The following is a 19039-nucleotide window of genomic DNA, read 5'->3' as shown; positions in this document are numbered from 1 at the left end:
ACCATCAGCTTAGTTGACAAATTGTTAAATAATTGAGTTTGAAAATCTCTCTTTACTCGACCTATCTCAAGGGAAAAAATGTTGAATTTCCAGCAATCTTTTTTTTTTTTAAGTTGGAAATGTTTCCCCTTTGGTAGAGGTCTTTTACCTTTGTACACATTGTATAAGGCAACATTTAATTTATGGCTCATTGTCTAAAGTTGGATTGACCTCTTTGTGCACCCATGTCATGAACAAAAACATGACATTTACAAGAGTGTAAGGGGTGCAGTATAATGTTCATTACATAACATCTGTGATGCTTCAGGGCACAGATATGGTATAAGGCAAACACAATCATATTGTAATGCTTTGCTGGCTCAGTGGCTCCCTGCATCCTGCACAGCATTAAGGAGTAAGTACTTGACAAATAACCTAAAACTAACTGTGTGTGTGTAACAGAGAAAAAGAACTATATGATGTGAATATGTACGTTTTTAAAAAGATGACTACAAACTGAAATTGAGAATTTAAAGTATATTTTAAATGTATTATAAAAGTGACAAATACAACAAACATGTTTTCACTTTTAATAACTGAGCTGTAGAAGCCCCTTTTCTGGTCTTCTTCCAACTTAAACTGTGATTATTACTCGACCCAACCAATTCAGAATTTGGATGTTTGGATTAATAAGGATGAAATACCAACAAACACTCCAAAATGTCACTGACTTGCTTCTTGTCCTCACAGCCTGGAGACAAGTAAGACAGTACGGTTATGAGAGCTAGAAAGAGACAGGAAATGTGGGGAGAAAGAGAAAGAGGGTGGGGGTGCGGGTGGGGAGGGGGGTGTCTGTTGTCTCAGACCACTGGACTACTTGAACGGTCCAGATGACTTTTGATGACCAGTGTAATCTCCTGTAATTTATTTCCATCTTTTAAGCAAAGGAGATTTGGCTGCTTCTCTAGATAATGAAGTGCTTGTTGGTCCACATAATCTGATCTAATGAGGAGTTAGAAGTCCTGCTTGAGGTGAACAAAGGCCACTATAAAACAGTATCAGGAGTACATTTTTAATTACTAGCCGTGTGTGAGCTTGTAGAGGAAGCATGGAAGTCTAGATCAAGACATCAAACTGAATGGACTTTTACCAGCTGTTTTAGTTCCAGCACTTGGCTATGTTGATTAAGTGATGAGACAAAAGGACAAAGTTTGTTGTATCCATTTATAACACTGCTGCTCTTAAAGATCTATTTACCATCTGCACATGATGTGCTGGGGATACACTTTTTAAAAATAATTTAGGTGTGGTTTAATGGTAAAATTGATATTTTGATATTTTATCATCAGTTGTCAACTGCTTGTATTTTCTTTGTCATTACAGAAATATCATCAGTGCATGGCCGGACTGCTCGCCCCACCCTATGGTGTGATGGAAAGTAGTGCTGACAGTAAGTAGCCACAATTTTCTTGTTATCATTTCTGATTGGTTTAGACCAACCAATTATACATTTGACCATGAAAGAGAAATCTGTGGTCTTCAATCCAAACAGGTGCCAAAGACAGCCTGAGGCAAAATTCAGACCAAATTCTCCAAATGCGACTGCTGATGACGACAAAACAAACCAATCATAATATTACTTGAATTTAATGCACACCAACATGAAATTTCATAAGTGCAGTTTTTTTTAAGTGAAAACACACTTGTTCTACCTAATGTGTCCATAGCACACCAAAATCAAGAAGGTGAAACGAAAAACACCATTTGTTTGACTTTGCTGCATTTTCAAAATATCAGAGCAGCGCTGATAGATGACATGAGCTGATAGATGACATGAGCTGATAGATGACATGAGCTGATAGATGACATGAGCTGATGGTGGACCTCTGCTTAGCACTAAGTCGATTATTTTCTTTATTAATGCATTAGTTGTTTGGTCCATAAAATGTCAGAAAATAATGACCTGGAGATGTGCTCAGATGTTTTTGTTTGTCCACAATAGTCCACAACCCAAAGATATTAAATTTACTGTCATAGAGGATTAAAGAAACTAGAACATATTCAAATTTGAGAGGCTGGAATCTGAGAAGTTGTACTTTTTGTCTTAAAAATTACTCTAAACGATTAATTTGATAGTTGGCAACTAACTGATTAATCGACTAATCGTTGCTATCCCCTAATTTTATTATTGGCACAACATGACATGGAATAAGTGTACACCATTGTTGTTGTCACACAGTCTAAAAGTGCCTTTAGTCATTACTTTGTCACAGATATTGCGAGTTGCTAGCTGTCGTTTGAAGCTGTTCTTTAAACTTCATAGTGCAGATGTTGCCAAATGTTCAAATACAGCAGGATGTTTTAAAACCGGTTCAGGGACAGTGTGGACACCTCATCCGAAACAGGCACAGCAATACAATTGGATCACTATCAGCTTGTGTCTCATCAAAAAGTATGAAATCATAAAACTGATTAAATATATTTCTTCACTTTTAAGTTATAAGTATTCCCAGGCATAAGGCCTTGATTCCACACGTATATGTGTAATGGGATTTTATATTCTTAACTGGTGTAATATAACATAGATTCTCATTTTGTTCAATATTTCTGTCTGCTTAACTCCATCACTGCCTAACCCTCTCCTTATCTTCTTGCATTGTGAGAAAGACTGATACTTTTATTTATGGTTTTCTGTTGCAAGTTAACTCAATATTGACTTAGCTTTGCTCAAACAGAGCACTTAACTTGCTTCAATGTCGTGTACCATAAAAAATGATGAACAGCAGTGTGCAGTGAGAAAGTCCAGAGTCTGCTGGATTCCTGGCAATGGGTGTACTGCATATTGCCATGTATTTCTTTTATAGATAGTTAGATAGATAGTTAGATAGATAGATAGATAGATAGATAGGTAGATACATACATTGATACATAGAGAGATAGATTGGTGTTTACCATCTCACTCCTCATGCCTAAACCTAACCAAGTGGGTATGTCTTGTAGTTAAGTGGGTGTGTCGTGTACTGTGAGTCCGAGTCCTCAAATAGGCTTTGGGTTTATCTTGTTCACTCTTTGACCGCCTCAGGTTTTAAACAATGCCTTAGGTTTTGTAATTATTTTTTAGAGGGTGCCTTGGGTCATAATGGGTTAATACTAGGTTTGAAACAGGCACATTTTCTTGTCCAAGGAACACTTTAACTTGACATAAAGATCTGGGGCCTGTTTCAGGAAGCAGGTGTAACTAGCTCTGAGTTCAAACCTTAACTCTAGGTTGCCCACCTCTGAGCTGTCAAACTCAGAGTTTCCTTCAACTCTGAGTCAATTTACTCTGAAACAGGCCCCTGGTGTGATGTTGGTCTGTGATACACTTTGCTGTTGTTTTTCTAAACCTCTTCCCCTCTTTCTGTGTGAAATAAATTCTTTAAATGCATGTTTTTTTGTTTTTTTTTCATAAATAGATACATTTTCAAGAAAAGGTTTCTCTATTTCACGTTTCATGCATTTTTACAAACTCACAATCTTAACTTCACTCATGCTAAAATAAAGATTAACAAGTCTTTTGGGGCAGCTTTTAAAACTTGATGCTTCTGCTTAAATATTCATCACTCTAATGTGTTTTTGAGCACCTCTATAACAGCCAGGCTCTGAGTATTTTTGCAATATACAGTATAGTACTTAGGGGATTCACAGTATGCACTCTACACATGAATACACCAAGACAGAAATCACACAAACAACAAGCAGCTGGAGGCTGATGCACTCTCCTGTACACCCACAGCAGCTCAGTGGTTTTCTAACTGTAGTGGTGAAATCGCAGCATAAATTAAACATGTTTAAATCGTTTTCTTACTAGCAACACTTTTACAGCACTCTAATGTTAACAGGTGGAGCTTTTAGAATCAGCATTGTTTCATTTACTCCGGTCATGCAATCAGTAGTACTGCTCCACCTGAGCACCTAGCAACAATGCATCATTGCAATAAAACATTTTGCTTTCAACTGTGGCAAATTAAATAGTATTTATTTCCCCTCCAAAAATTGAATGTGTAATTTTTGTAACTTAAGCTCTAGATTTTTCACACTTCATTCCTGCTGATGTGATTGAACCGATGTGACACTTGAATGAATGGCATGATGTCACATGGACTGATGTGACAGCATCACAAATAAAATGATGGACAGCTGTTAACTTCTCAATAAAACAACAAACAAGCACTGCTTCTATACATACCCACAGTGTATAAATAGAAATACAGTCCAAAGGAGTGAAAGAATGATATACACTGTATGTAGTTTGTTTGTTGGTGCTTTCAAGAAGTAAACATGTAAGCATTTTGTGGTCCAGTGCCCCTAAATAATGGTCCAAAATGAACAATATACACATTATATTAATAATAATTCATGGTCCAAAATAAACAATATAAACATTTTCTGATCTGCCAGTTTTGATTAAGGTTTAGTTACAGTAAGTTTAGGCTTCTAAAACTATGGTTAGGAAAGTATCTTTGTTTGATGCCGCTCTCTGTCAAAATCAGACACTTTCTAAGAGCAGTTCGCAAACATTTATTATCAGTAAACAATAAAAATATAGATTTTACTGTTGTCTCTTTAGATCTCAGTTTGGGAGTGAACACAGATGAGACAATTGGATCAAAGACCCCCCCCCCCCCCCTCCCCACCCTGTTGGACTTGTGTTTGCCCAGTGGTCAGATGGTCTAAATGCTAACACGTATTATGCAACACAAGGATAACAATAGAAAAATCTTACAGTGAAGAATGTTTATAAAAATAACCAGGAATTACATAAAGCATTGTGATTAAAGTTAAAGAGACACTTTTCTTTAATTCCTGGATGTAGAGCATTATATGACATTTCTCCTTCTCCCCTCTCTCTGTGTATTGTGCGGATACTATATCAGTTTTTCGTGTTATCAGCAGTCTGAGAATCAGGTCTAAGAATAGAGTTGTGACTGAGCAGCCATGACTGATTATGCTGTTTGTCCTGAAGGGGAACAGTCAAGATTTAAACTTGTAACACTGAAAAATAATAGTTTCTGGGTATGTCAAGTGGAATGAGATTTTTGCCACATCTACAGTTATAATCACAACTTCATGTAGTGTGTCACTGTCTAAAACCTAAATTAGAATATTGCCAACATTTAACTGCACAGTCTAGATTTGTGGATATAAAGATCAACACATGAAAGCCCAAATCATATATGTCTCTACAGTTAATAAAATTATGAAAATGAGAAATGGGAACTGTTAAACATTATGGATAGTCATTCTTTGTGTCATAATCATTAGAACAATGGATTTCTTCTCATTTGATATCATGAATAAAGGAAAAACCAGTTGAAAGTGGCATTTTTCACAGATCCAAGGGCACTTTCTAAATATATACTCTGATTTTTCCCAACCAGGAATGCCGGACAAAGAGAACATAAGAAACAACGCAATTGTTTCTGTCTCCAAACATCAGAATAAGGTACTTTCTCTGACATTGTACAAGCTGACACACATTATTTGTGTAGTTCAAGACTAATTTTATATCATTTAGTGACAGAGAGAAGCAGTTGTGTCAATGCTCATTAATCACATTTGTGAGACTTCATGTTACGTGGCTATAACTCATTCAGTACTTCCACTTTACCTGATGTAACACCACCCTTTAAGGTCAGCCACCTCTCTAGCAGAGTATAGAAATAATCATGGAATGGGAAGTTTGTTTAAAGTCAGTCTAAATATAAACAAGGTGACTGGAATACTTGTCTCTATCCACAACATTTCCTGTCCCACCTTTCTCCTGTTTTTGTTTCCTGGCCGCTGACTGGCACTACAGCAGACTTATTGTGCCCTGTGCTCTTTTCCTGCCGAGGGATTGACGTAGAGTTCAACCAGAACTTTAACCAAAAGAAGATTGTTCTGTTATGTGAAAAAGATATATCCATAACTTCCTTTCCTGTTATGTAACAAGCTTTAATGTTACTTGAACATATATAAATAATAACCATGACTGCATGACTTCTGGCTTCTGGCTACTGAATGGGCTAATTTACTTGTGAATAAGTGATGAGACTTTAAAGCCTGCATATAAACACGTGAGTCACACTGCTTTCTGAAGCGTGTAGAATGCATTTTAAATGTCACAGCCCAGCTGCCTAACCCGTGGACTCAGCGAAACAAACAAAAACAACACAAATCCAACACTTACATGAATATCTGTGTCTCATTTAAGAAATTAAATCCATCAATCAAGACTCTGCTAAGAGACTATTACTTTAACTCAGAAGCAATTTAGAAAGCCGTACGTTCAATTAAAATTGACAGCTAATAAACACATGATGTCAACTGTGAGTCACACAGTAGCAGTGAAGAAGACTTCATGTGGTCCACAGCGAGAGGAAAAACACTTGCTATTTGTCGTGACTTGTTTGACATGTTGTTGTTTCCCTGGTGTATTTTATTGTCAGTTATGTGCAACAACAAACCTTTAATTTACTCAATTTCTGTGATGGTGGGTCTTTTATCACCAGAAGAGCCTCAGTTTCTTTGTCATCTGTAATGTTCTTTTTATTTTAGTCCCAGTTATTTTTTGTTTTTCATTTGTATTTTGCAGACTTCATTCATTGAAAATCCAGCCAAACCCCATCCTAAATGCATTTCTCAGGTAGTAAACACAACCACCTCTGTATGCAAGGCCCAAGTATTGCCTGTTTATGTATCAGGTATTCTGTAGGACTCTACTGTGTTGAGATTTCACCTAAATTCTCCCTAGCAGGTGCCATCAGAAAAGATCCTGCGGGCGGGGAAGATTCTCCGTAACGTCATCCTCTCCAGAGCGCCTCACATGATCCGAGACAGAAAGTACCATCTGAAGACGTACAGGTTAGTTGGCCTCTTAATAATAATAGAAATGTGTGAGAGATTGCCCCCAAAGGCCATTTTGAGACGAGCATACAAAAAACAAACAAATAAAGTCATACACACACACACAAATACAATCAAAAAATATAATGTACATACAACATACAAACATTAGATAGACAAAATATAGCAAGATAGAGAATAAAACATGACGTAAGTTTTAATGCCACAAAGACACATTACGTCAAGAAGTGCTGTTCACAATCGTGAAAGCTTCTTTTGTTTTATCTGAAACAATCCAGAAAGCACTGACTTAAAGCTGCACTACCAATATTTAATACTTCAAAAATATAACAATATTTTTGAGCTTGATATCAATATTACAACAATATCGTGAGGATTACTATTCATGCCTTCACAAAATATTTTCACGATGAGATTTTTGATAATGAATCATCAGTAATATGGATATAATGACTAAGTTGGTGAAGGCAAATAATAGAACAGCTAGAACAGTCTGGTAAGTTCAGAATACATTACTTTACTGCAATGCAGCCTTTAAAACCAGGAAAAGACAACATTTATGCTATATCACAATATTACATTATCCAAAATCTAAAACCATGACTAGTCTGATATCACAATATTCATATTTTGCCTAGACCCATCAACAATGAATCAAATGTATAATGTGAAGGAAGTCGCTTGTAGTGATGAACGCACAGAAAATAATTTGGCTCTATTTTGTTGTTGACTTTATTTTTGTTTTGACTTTATAGTCCACGACTTTACTGTTTTGGTTCATTCTTATTGCTCTCAGTGTCATCTTCAGCTATTGCAGAGCAAGGCAATTTTATTTATGTAGCATATTTCATGTCCAGAGGGAACACAAAGTCCTTTGCAGAGTACACAGGCACACGCATAAAAAGCAAATGATAGAAACAATAAAAGCAAACAAGCAAACGGAATAAAAAACAATAAAAACATACAAACAAATAAATTTGACATGAAAAACCAATTAATTTGTTGAAGTAGGCCGAATCATAAGGTTTTTAGTTAAGATTTGAAAGTAGTCTGCATTGTCCCCAGTCTGAGCTCCTCTGGAAATTTGCTCCACATTTAAGTGACATAGAGCTTCACCATGTTTATGTTCTCAGAACAACCAGTAATCCAGAACCAGCAGGCCTGAGAGGTCTGTATGGTCCTTACCAGGTCAGGAGATCTGATATATATTTAGGATCTAAACTATTAAATGATTTTTGAAAAAAATAGTATTTTGAAGTGAATTCTCAGAGAGACTGGCAACCAAGATACTGATCTGATAACTGGCACAACACTTCCTGCCCCACACCCAATAGCAGACAGACAAAGTAAGCATCCAGCTGGTGGAGAAAGTGGCGCATTCAGCAGCTAAAAAGAGCCAGACAGATATTTTCCTCAGGTGTTTATGGAGAGCTATACTGAGAGACTGATTTTTGCACTTATATTCATCTTGCAGACACAAACATTACTCCAACTTAATGGTAATGTGATGGTAATGTGATCCGTATCTGCTGGAAGTGTAAACAGACTGCTACAGTACACATTTGCAGTGTCATCTTTTTAAAGGTTTTAGTAAAACAATCAGTATACCTGTAGGTTGAAAGTAGTCATCCAGGACACATGTTGGCATTGACAGTTATACATGTCTTAGCTGTATTGTATTGATTTTTTTTTAAATAGTTACTTGATCATGAGCAGGTGAAGGAAAATGTGTTGTAGTATCATTGCTATTATATTTTATTTTTTCCACATGAATCTTCTTCTTCTGTCGTCAAAAACAATGTTTTTACAAGTTGTTTTTTTGTGGGAATATGACACTTTTACAAACATTTATTTCTTAGTTGAACCAACATTTATTTATAAGGATTTATAACGGTAGACCATACAGGCTAACAGTTTAGTAGAACAACAGAAACAACAGAAAAAAATTAATAAAACAGAGAACAAACAATAAACCAAATGTGACATTACAACCTTATATAAGCTCTTATATAGACTTGTGTCTTTCCTAGGCAGTGTTGTGTGGGGACGGAGCTGGTTGACTGGCAAATGCAGCAGAGCTCATGCATCCACTCTCGCATTCAAGCTGTGGGCATGTGGCAGGTGCTGTTGGAAGAAGGTGTTCTCAACCATGGTGAGACTCTGTGTGATGTCTGCGTCCGCACACATGTTCCCGCAAAGCCAAAATTTTGAATTTAAACCCCATTGTCTGTGCTGTGCTGTTGTGACGCAGTGGACCAGGAGCTGACCTTCCAGGACAAGTACCTTTTCTACCGCTTCCTGGATGATGAACAGGAGGACACTCCTTTACCCAGTGAGGACGAGAGGAGGGAGAGCCTTGAGGAGCTGCAGGACACCCTGCTTCTCCTCTCTCAGATTGGGCCAGACGCCCACATGAGGATGATTCTGAGGAAACAGTAGGCTTATGAAGCAGTCTCAGATACTATTAAATAAAGTGAATCAGTGTAATGGTGTTGTGATCTACATATTTCCTGTGTTGTAGTCCATCTGAAAGAGCAGCAGATGATTTGGAGATCATTTATGAAGAGCTGCTCCACATAAAGGCCTTATCTCACCTATCAACCACTGTGAGTACAATTTCTCTATAAATCACCTTTCACTGTGTTTTTAATGCAGCAATAAAAACAATGTCCAATTGTGTTTGTGTATATATATATTTATTTATTATATCATTTATACATTTTCTGTAAGTAAAATCAGGATGAAAACTGCCCACATGCCTGCGTGTATATATTTCAGCAGTAATGATCACATACAATAATATACAATAATATATATGTATATATAAATATAAATATAAATATAATATAATTTATAAATTTTCTTTAAGTAAAATCATCAAATTGTGTTGCTGCTTTGTGAGATTTGTTTCGCATTCAATAGTACAGCTTCTGGGTTTTGACTAGCACTAGCAGGGAAATAAACCTTTGCACAGACAAAATGCTGCAGTTTTTGGTGGCTCCTTGCTGCAGAAGTTGTAAGTAAAAAGAATGAATGGTAATACTAATCTTATTATTATATATTATATAAATCTGTCTCCTCTGCTTGCTCAGGTAAAGAGAGAACTGGCCGGAGTGCTCATATATGAGTCCCATGCAAAGGCAGGAACAGTGTGTAAGTAAAGTAATAAAATAAATGATGTGACCCTGACCACACTTTTCACATAGCTGGCTCTAAATGAATGAATTTATAAATGCATTATAGAGTCGGTATTAGTCCTGAAAATCCCTGATTAGAATATATCATATCAGACTTCCCAATCTGTTCTTTCTTTTGTCTGTCAGTGTTCAATCAAGGGGAGGAAGGCACATCATGGTACATTATTCTAAAGGGCTCAGTCAATGTCGTCATTTATGGCAAAGTAAGTATTTTCCCTGATTCAATCATTCTGTTGAATCATCAAGCTAATTATGTTGCTCTGACCATGACATTGATTAATTAGTATCTGCTGTGCTCTGCAGGGTGTCGTCTGCACGCTTCATGAAGGAGATGACTTTGGGAAGCTGGCTCTTGTCAATGACGCCCCCCGCGCTGCCTCCATTGTCCTGAGAGAGGACAACTGTCACTTCCTGAGAGTAGACAAGGAGGACTTCAACCGGATTTTGAGGGTGAGTTTCTGTTTAAAACCTTCTAACTTCCTAATAGTGTTACAGTAACAGTGAAAAAAGCACTATTGCCCTCTGTTGGCAGAAACTCAGTAATGCAGCTGTGTTCCCTTTGAGATAATACACCAGTCACTAAACATGAAATATGAGCATAATGACAGTTTAGCTATGGTTGAAAATTTTGCAAACGCTGTTCGCAATGTAAATATCCTGCTTGAGTTGAGATGCAGATATAATACAATATTGGCCAATAATATTTAATATTTTATTGAGTATTTTTGGAAATGTTAGGATCTCTATTGTAATTTAAAGTAAAGCTCTGTGATGTTTGGCTGCACACATTGAGTTTGTAAAGACTGCAAATGAGTCATTGATCATGCATCAGAATAATGAGAAATAATCTACTGTCTTATCTGTTTACGACATGCTATTTTCAGTTAGTTAGATCAGCTCATACTCGCTGAATCTACATACAACCTTTCAGCGTATTGTGAATATGATCATGGCTGTTCCTGATACCAAATCAATCAGCTTCTGTTCAGATCACGTGTCTTCATAGTAACTTGTGTGTATTCACTATGAAGGATGTGGAGGCCAATACGGTGCGTCTCAAGGAGCATGGTCAAGATGTTCTGGTGTTAGAGAAGAGTCTCAGCAGCAGCAGAACCTCCGTCCATGGAGCCTCATCTTCTCATTACAAGTAAATATGCCAACATCACAACTCTCACCTGCATGTATCTGTTGTTGACTTTATTCAGAGCTGAAATGGTTAACTGATTCATTGATTAGTTTACAACCGAAAAAAGGCGAACATTTTCTAGTTTCAGCCTCTCAACTGCAAAAGATTTGTTGGTTTTCTTGGTCATATGTCTTAGTTAACTGAATATCTTTGGGTTGTGGACTCCTGAAGATCTTATATTATTTGAAAATGTCTTATACAACACTTATTGTCAACAAAACACTGAAAAGACTGAAAAAAAAAGAAATATCATCAGCTCTGTCCTTAAAAACACTGGAAGTTCTTGGACTCTCTCGGCCAGTGTCGCCAGTTTCCTGAGTGTGCAGGCAGCGTGAGCACAGAGCGATCCTGTGCACTGCAGCCAACAAGTGTTATCTTAATAGAGGCATCTGTCACTGCACTGTGGTCGCTGTAATATAGACACATTAATGGTAATAATGGCCTAGCTCCTAGGGGAAAAAGAAGGCCTGGCAAGTCACAATTACTTGTTCAGGGTTGCCCTCTAATCAACTCTGCTCCTCACACATAAGAGTGTCACGACTGTGTTCTCCCTCTCTGCGAGTGGGAAAGACACAACGTGGCTCGTGCAGCTCCCTCTTGTGATGCTGTTATCAAGTAATGAAAACAACCAAGGCTGGATCGTGTTGATTCTCCTTCACATAGAAGATGCCCCTACATTTTTTTCTTTTTTGGCCCCTCTCTCACGGCACTTAGCCCAGGCTGCCCTTAAATCTTCAGCTGGCCAAGAACTTGGTGATTGTAAATAGGATTGTTATCAAATGAAGCAATCACAGGCGCACATTCGAGTAACACAAATCAGTTGAGGGCCACAGCCATGTCATTAAGCATTAAGAGCCAGTGTTTCTTGATTAGTGGAGGGTGTATGTTTTATTCTGTGTCGCTGCAGATACAAGGTAATGTCGGGGACGCCGGAGAAGATTTTGGAGCACCTGCTCGAAATGATGCGATTGGATTCTCAATTCACAGAGTCAGGTACTGCTCATCATGCAACATCCAATGTGCCAGATTGGTGCCATCTAATACAATATAAAGATCATTCACTGTGAAGTATTTGCTTCTGTGCTGTATATTCACTCCCTCTGGCTCAGCGTTTCTTTCCTCTGTCCTCTGCATACTGTTCTGCACTGACCTGTTTGTTCTCCTCTATAATTAGCCACACATCACAGAGCTGATCTAATTACTCTCGCTTGTGTGGATACATATGGTTTTCATTTGCCCGCAAAGGTGACAGAAACAGGGCCGTGTGGATCAAGGCCTGATGGCTCTGGACAGTCTTTGATCTGCTCTTACACTGGTGTCACATGTGTTTGACATGACCTTCTCTCTTTTTTCCATCACAGACTCGGCCTTAGATGACTTTGTGCTCACGCACTGTGTCTTCATACCAAACACTCAGCTATGTCCAGTGTTGATGGCTCAATATCCTTTCAGCATCGGCACTACGTTTCCCAATGTGGTTAAATGTTCTCCCCCTTTTTCCTTCTCTGATGTACCAATATGTTTTGACCTTTAACTACTGTGCACCTACCATGCCCAGGCCTCGCAGGGCTCTGAACAGGAGAAGCTGGATTACACACTTAACAACAAGCGCAGGGTGATTCGCCTGGTGATGCAGTGGGCTGCTGTGCACAGAGAGCACCTGCAGGAGGAGGACGTCTCAGTGACCTTCCTAGAGGTCAGCCTATAGATATGAGTACTGCTGTAACTACTCTTATAGGTCCAGATTATTAACAATAGTAACACTGCTTATTAATCAATCTAAAGTAAATCAGTGTGTGTTTTTGTGATTAACATTTCAGTGACAGTGCACAATGCTGTAGACTAACAACATTATACATTATAAGTCAGAAGGGAGACATGAAGTCACCATACATACATCCACAGGTGTGATAATCATAGATGTGGACTCCCTGTCGATTTGGAGATCCACAATAAAACTTGCTCTTTTAAATTATTTGCAACATGATGAAATGTATTCACAATTTTACTGGTTGTTAATCTAGTTTTTATTTTTGGGGCTGTCCTGGCCATTAAGTCCAGATGATGAATACTGACAATGAATATTGACTGTTGCTCTTCTATTTGTGTCTCCAATTCTTCTCATTCAGAGGTTGTTGTGTGTTGCAGGAGTTTCTCTTGGCAGTATCTAGTGATGCAAAAGCGATTCTACCCCTCAGGGATCAATTAACAGAGCTGGAAAGAATTGTGAAGCGCAAGTAAGTGTTGTGGAGAGAAAGATGAAAAGACTTTAATGATGCAAAGAGCCTCAGTCTCATAGCTGCCAAATCAAACCTGCAACTACTTAACTTAGGATTGTTTATTTGTTTCATTGCTGCTTATTTTCTTTCACATTTTAGTGCTGAAGATGCCAGATCCTCTCAGAAAAAGGTATGAAACTGTGAAATTAAAGTCTGGTGCAGATTTTGATGTATTATTTATATGTAACCTCTGTGAAGACTGAACCTGTTAAACTGTGTCACAGCACAAAGTTCTCCTGCGGCAGTTCAGTATGGGAGATGAGAAGCTTCAAAAACGTCAGCCCATCAAGAGTCATGATGAAAGTGAGTAGAGGGCAAATCTACACAGGCTTGAGTCAGTGTATGATGCAAGGATTGTCCAGAGGATTGTATACTGTTGTTGTTGCTACACCAGGATGACTGTCAATGTAATATTACACATTCTGTTTGAAACTTTCATTTAACGTAACTTGACCTTACCTGATCCTCAGTAGACATGCTGTAACTTCCTGTTGCAGTTTATGGTGTTTTTGTTGAAACTTTGCAACAGTAGAGGACAATGTCAGTGCTATGTAGAGGATGGATGGATCACAGCAAAGAGTTTTAAACACTCTATGTTTCCAGGTGATTTCTCTCCATACTGATTTTTATTGTTATTCCTTTCCTTACAGGTTATGCATAAGCAGAAATGAAATATAGTAAATCAAAGCAAATCAATAAAAACGCACATAGGACAGCAAATTCAGAAACTACACTAAATTAAAGTAACATCAAAGTGTCTGAGTGCTAGAGTGCTTTGGTGTGCTGAAGTGCTTATATAAGCCTCTCTTTTGTCTTGTCGACATTCAGTGAGAGGTTGTTGTCTACGCACCTGATCTCAAACTGTCTCACCTCGCCCCTGTAGGCAGATTTGTTGTCATTGATGATGATTAAAATTCATTTCAATGATTGAATTTAAAATTCTTCATATATCTTAAAAGTTATGTCACTCAGTCCATGCATATGCTACTGAATATAATAGAAGAGGAGGAGTTATAGGTGTTGTTAAATACATTAATAAACTCATTTATCTGCTCAAAACTACATTATAGTGTGATATAAAACTTTTATTAAATGTTGCCATCTAATGCTAAATAATGGGACCTAAAATAAAGTGTTGATGTTTTTATCTTCTCTTCTCCTAGCATGGGAACAAGGGCATTAATCAAAGTTTTATTATACTAACTCTCCAGCACTGCTCTTCATTATTCCTTCGAGCTGATAGTCCCTCGTTTTCTCCGATTCTTATTTCTAGTTCTATTTAAAGTCTTCTGCTGTGACCACACCTACACCACAATCCGCTCCCCTGTAGCTGCCTCAGTCAGGGAGGTCATCAGTGCTGTGGCTGACAAGCTGGGGTCAGCGGAGGACCTGCTCCTGGTCAACCTCAGTTCGGCAGGAGGTGAGAGTGACAGCAGCTACATGTTAATCAAATGATTGGAAACACTGCAAGGCACAACCTGGGCAGGGTGTTATACTAATTAATCCCTGTCTGATTTAGTGGGAAATTGATGGTTTTGAGGTTGCTGACTTTGACCGGCTGCTATAGTAGGTGCTAAGGCATCTTAAAGCATCTCGAGAAAAACCTGAGCTCAGTTGGTCTCATTACATTCAGCACGAGGCTGCTGCTGACACTTACTGCTCCCTACTCTAGTGCTGTTCCACTGTCTCTGCCAGACAGCCCCATGTTTGACCTGCACTTTCCTCATCAGTGGCAAGTAAACAAATACAAAACTGAGTCTGCTCTCTTGCCTGGAGTTTATCATCATACAGCTCATATATCTATGAACTTTAGCTCAGCAAAGTCAAGGCTGCAGCTTGCACATTTGTAACCGAGCAGAAAATGACTATTTTAGGAAAGATAGTATGATATGATAATGGTACTGTTTATGGTGTCATTAGTAGCAAATGTTGTTCAGTATACTGTGGAATTTCTGAATGCTGTTAAGAAACCAACTTCTACAATAATCCCAGAAATAAAGACATACATACAGTATGTTTATTTAAACATGATTTATTCAAAACTGTACACATACATTAGCATGCTAACATGCTCATGATGATGACGATGCAAGCCTGCTGATGTTTAGCAGGTATCATGTTTTGCCTCATCTTTGTCCGCATGCTAACATTAGCTAATGAACACAAACACAAAGTACAAATGAGGCTGATGGGAATGTTATTAGTTTTTGCAGGTATTTAGACAGGTGGACAAATTGAAGTTTTGACTGGGAAAAGGCACCAGATGTTAGGGGAACACCAAAGTTATTATGATTCATAACAAGGGGGGCATGAATGTCTATATCAAATTTTGTGCTAGCACTGAAATATTTCCCAGGATGCATGAAATGTTTGACTTGTTGGTGGTGTTAGAGGAAAGTCATGGGATCACTGAAGTAACTAGGACCATTGATGTCTGAGTCAAATTTCATCACAGTCTAGCCAATAGCTGATGAAACATTTCACTAACCCCCACCCCAAAAAAAAGTCTCATCATTGAATTGATGATGTACAACATTTTCCATAAAATGTCAATTATTAAACTGAATCTTTTTTGTGTTATGCATTTGTTGCACAGAGAAAGTTGTCTTCAAGCCCAACGACATTTCAGTGTTCTCCACACTTACTGTAAATGGACGACTGTTCGCCTGCCGGAGGGATCAGTTGGATTCTTTGGTGTGTTACTCTCTCCCAGAAAACATTTCTTACACTTTCATCAGTTAAAAGTAGAAATTTTGTACATGTATCTCTGAAAATCTGTTGTTGTTAGCACTTTTCTTCATAATGTGTAAAACTGTAAACTCCTCTAATCTTTATATCTACTTTAAAGCCTGTTATATGACTTATTCTTTTCTGTATCTCAGCTAATGAACTGTATAACACAAGATCACAGGAATGTACATGTTATCTGTCGAGCTTTGCATCGTTTTTTTTATTGCTGAACAAAAATTGGAGCAGAAGGTTCACAAAAGCATGCACATCAAAATGATTAATGCCAGGTATTGGACAGAAAAACAGAAAAATAGACTCCACACATGAATCCTTAAATCCATAAACATTTATTTATTTATACCACCAAAATATATACCACCAAACATTTGTTGGTTTATACCAATAATTGGTTATAGGAGCATTATCTAGTGTGTAAACAAAAATTGACCCCATAACCATAGATCACATTAATATTACATATAAAATACATTTCCCCTCTGTTTTGTAGACTCCTTTACCTGAGCAGGAGGGTCCCTCTTCAGGATCACTGGCTGGCTTTGAGTTGATGAGCTCTAAGGATGTGGCTTACCATATGACCTCCTATGACTGGGAGCTTTTCCATTGTGTACATGAGGTATGACTAAGACACCAGGTCCCATTAACAGAACTGATTTGATGTCTTGTTGGCAAAATGTTGGTGAGATGTATATTTAATTCTAACTTTATAATGATGCACAGATCAGTTTAACTGGTTTGGTTTAATGTTAGTTAATCCACAGTTTTTATTCATATGTAAATCTGGTTTTCTTTGATATCCAACAGCTTGAACTCATCTACCACACATTTGGGAGGAAAAATGTCAAGAAAACCACCGTGAACCTGGATCTGTTTCTGAGGCGGTTCAATGAAATTCAGTTTTGGGTGATCACAGAGGTTTGTCTGTGTTCTCAGCTCAGCAAGCGGGTGCAGCTTCTCAAGAAGTTCATCAAGATTGCCGCCCAGTAAGTTGACATCCTTACAACGTCTGAAACACTTTGTAGTTTTGTTTACTTGAAGCATCATCTCACCCTTTCATATGTCTTTCATAGCTGTAAGGACTACAGGAATCTGAACACCTTCTTTGCTATTATTATGGGACTAAGTAACCCAGCAGTGAGCAGACTGAGTCAGACCTGGGAGGTTGGTATCTGGCCACAGTCTATGCTTATTTATTAATCATTTCAAAACAGCATTTTAACCTCTGCTGTCATCTTTTGTTACAGAAACTTCCCAGCAAATTCAAGAAGTTTTATGGGGAGTTTGAAAACTTGATGGTAAATTGACTTAAAATTCATTTTATATCTTGAGCAAACACTGAATAGATAATCAGGAGTGTAGCAGAGTCAGCTGGTTGTTAGAGTTAAGCGTGGGTTTAACATCAACACCTCTGGCTGGGACTTTAATGGATGTGTTTTAACACAGTGACGGGAGATCTCAGAACAGTGTGATTGTTTCCACAGGACCCATCCAGGAACCACCGAGCATACCGACTGACAGTCGCCAAGTTGGAGCCTCCCATCATTCCTTTCATGCCACTGTTGATCAAAGGTCAGAGCTCCGGCGTGACCATTTTGACCTTTGTGTTGAATTTCTGTATTTGAGCTGCTTCTTCAACAAACTTCTAACGTCACTCCCCATTGGGTTTTTTTCCAGACATGACATTCACTCATGAGGGCAACAAGACGATTATTGACAATTTGGTCAATTTTGAGAAAATGGTGAGGCAGTCTTCTTTTAACTGATCAATTAATTGTAGATATCTGTTGCTGATTATAGCCTTTTGTCTTACAGCGGATGATAGCGAATACAGTTAAGATAGTGAGATACTGTCGGAGTCAGCCGTTCAGTAAGTCTTGAAAAATAATTTCATAATAATGGAAACTGGGATGAAATAGGAAATAATCACTACAATTTTCTCTGTTGAATTACATTGTACAATTGTTCTCATAATTTGTAAAATTTTTCTCCATGTCCTGCTTATCCCAGGTCCAGATTCACCTCTGGCCAGCAAGAACCACCCAGAAGTGCGGAGCTACGTACGTCAGCTCAATGTGATCGACAACCAAAGGATACTAACCCAGCTCTCTCATGGACTTGAGCCTCGCAGGTCTTGAAATCACTCAGGGACAGAAACGTTACACGCTGATGCTGCTTCATTACATGACATGTGCTTGCGCTGGTATGAATTTACTCCAACACAGGCATTCACTTGGGGGACCTAATGACGTATCAGATAAGGAGATATTGTTTCAGATGCCATTGCCTGACCTGTTAATATCAATGCACTGCAGTTATAACCATCATCTCCAAGTCAAACAATTGAAGAAATTAAAGATCTTTGGGGGATTTCATTCATCAGATTATTGTGTAACATTTCAGATGTAAACACTATGAAATGCTAATGCTTTAAAAATGCAAAGTCTCAATATTCCTGATATTCAGTTGTTTCTTATCTTTGTATCAAACAATATTTATACATATTTATGTTTGTGAGATTGTTATGTGTGCTGTTAATTGTATACAAATATTTATTTTGTCATCAGCATGCAAACGGTTCTGATTGTTTGACTTTTTATTAAGCACATTCCTCTTTAAAGTCTGAGATACATTAAATGTCTGAAAACCTTTTGTGTGCTGTAAATATTAAATATTTTAGATGTATTTCTGTGCCTTAATGTCTTCATTGTTTTGTTATACTGTTCCATTTATATGTTAATTACAATCATGGTGTGTTAGAATAG

At 37.9% G+C, this 19039-nt stretch overlaps 1 protein-coding gene across 1 annotated transcript in view; it reads left to right on the top strand.

The window, feature by feature from the left end:
* The window catches only part of rapgef4a (Rap guanine nucleotide exchange factor 4a), a 37790-nt gene extending 18831 nt beyond the window's left edge, over positions 1-18959 (top strand). The window contains exons 5-31 of the mRNA XM_053328016.1: positions 1363-1429; positions 5400-5464; positions 6596-6646; positions 6758-6864; positions 8898-9019; positions 9119-9302; positions 9389-9473; positions 9960-10020; positions 10191-10267; positions 10368-10514; positions 11096-11211; positions 12158-12243; positions 12612-12690; positions 12796-12946; positions 13399-13487; positions 13629-13659; positions 13754-13832; positions 14803-14949; positions 16126-16223; positions 16768-16893; positions 17082-17260; positions 17348-17438; positions 17522-17572; positions 17759-17846; positions 17952-18016; positions 18090-18144; positions 18285-18959. Coding sequence (XP_053183991.1) covers positions 1363-1429; positions 5400-5464; positions 6596-6646; positions 6758-6864; positions 8898-9019; positions 9119-9302; positions 9389-9473; positions 9960-10020; positions 10191-10267; positions 10368-10514; positions 11096-11211; positions 12158-12243; positions 12612-12690; positions 12796-12946; positions 13399-13487; positions 13629-13659; positions 13754-13832; positions 14803-14949; positions 16126-16223; positions 16768-16893; positions 17082-17260; positions 17348-17438; positions 17522-17572; positions 17759-17846; positions 17952-18016; positions 18090-18144; positions 18285-18412 — 2625 coding nt within the window. The 3' untranslated portion in view covers positions 18413-18959. The remainder of the gene's footprint in view (positions 1-1362; positions 1430-5399; positions 5465-6595; positions 6647-6757; positions 6865-8897; positions 9020-9118; positions 9303-9388; positions 9474-9959; positions 10021-10190; positions 10268-10367; positions 10515-11095; positions 11212-12157; positions 12244-12611; positions 12691-12795; positions 12947-13398; positions 13488-13628; positions 13660-13753; positions 13833-14802; positions 14950-16125; positions 16224-16767; positions 16894-17081; positions 17261-17347; positions 17439-17521; positions 17573-17758; positions 17847-17951; positions 18017-18089; positions 18145-18284) is intronic.
* Positions 18960-19039: the final 80 nt, after the last annotated feature.

The sequence above is a fragment of the Scomber japonicus genome, chromosome 11 (assembly GCF_027409825.1).
Source record: "Scomber japonicus isolate fScoJap1 chromosome 11, fScoJap1.pri, whole genome shotgun sequence".
Taxonomy (NCBI): Eukaryota; Metazoa; Chordata; class Actinopteri; order Scombriformes; family Scombridae; genus Scomber; species Scomber japonicus.
This window is presented reverse-complemented; position numbering and strand designations above follow the sequence as displayed.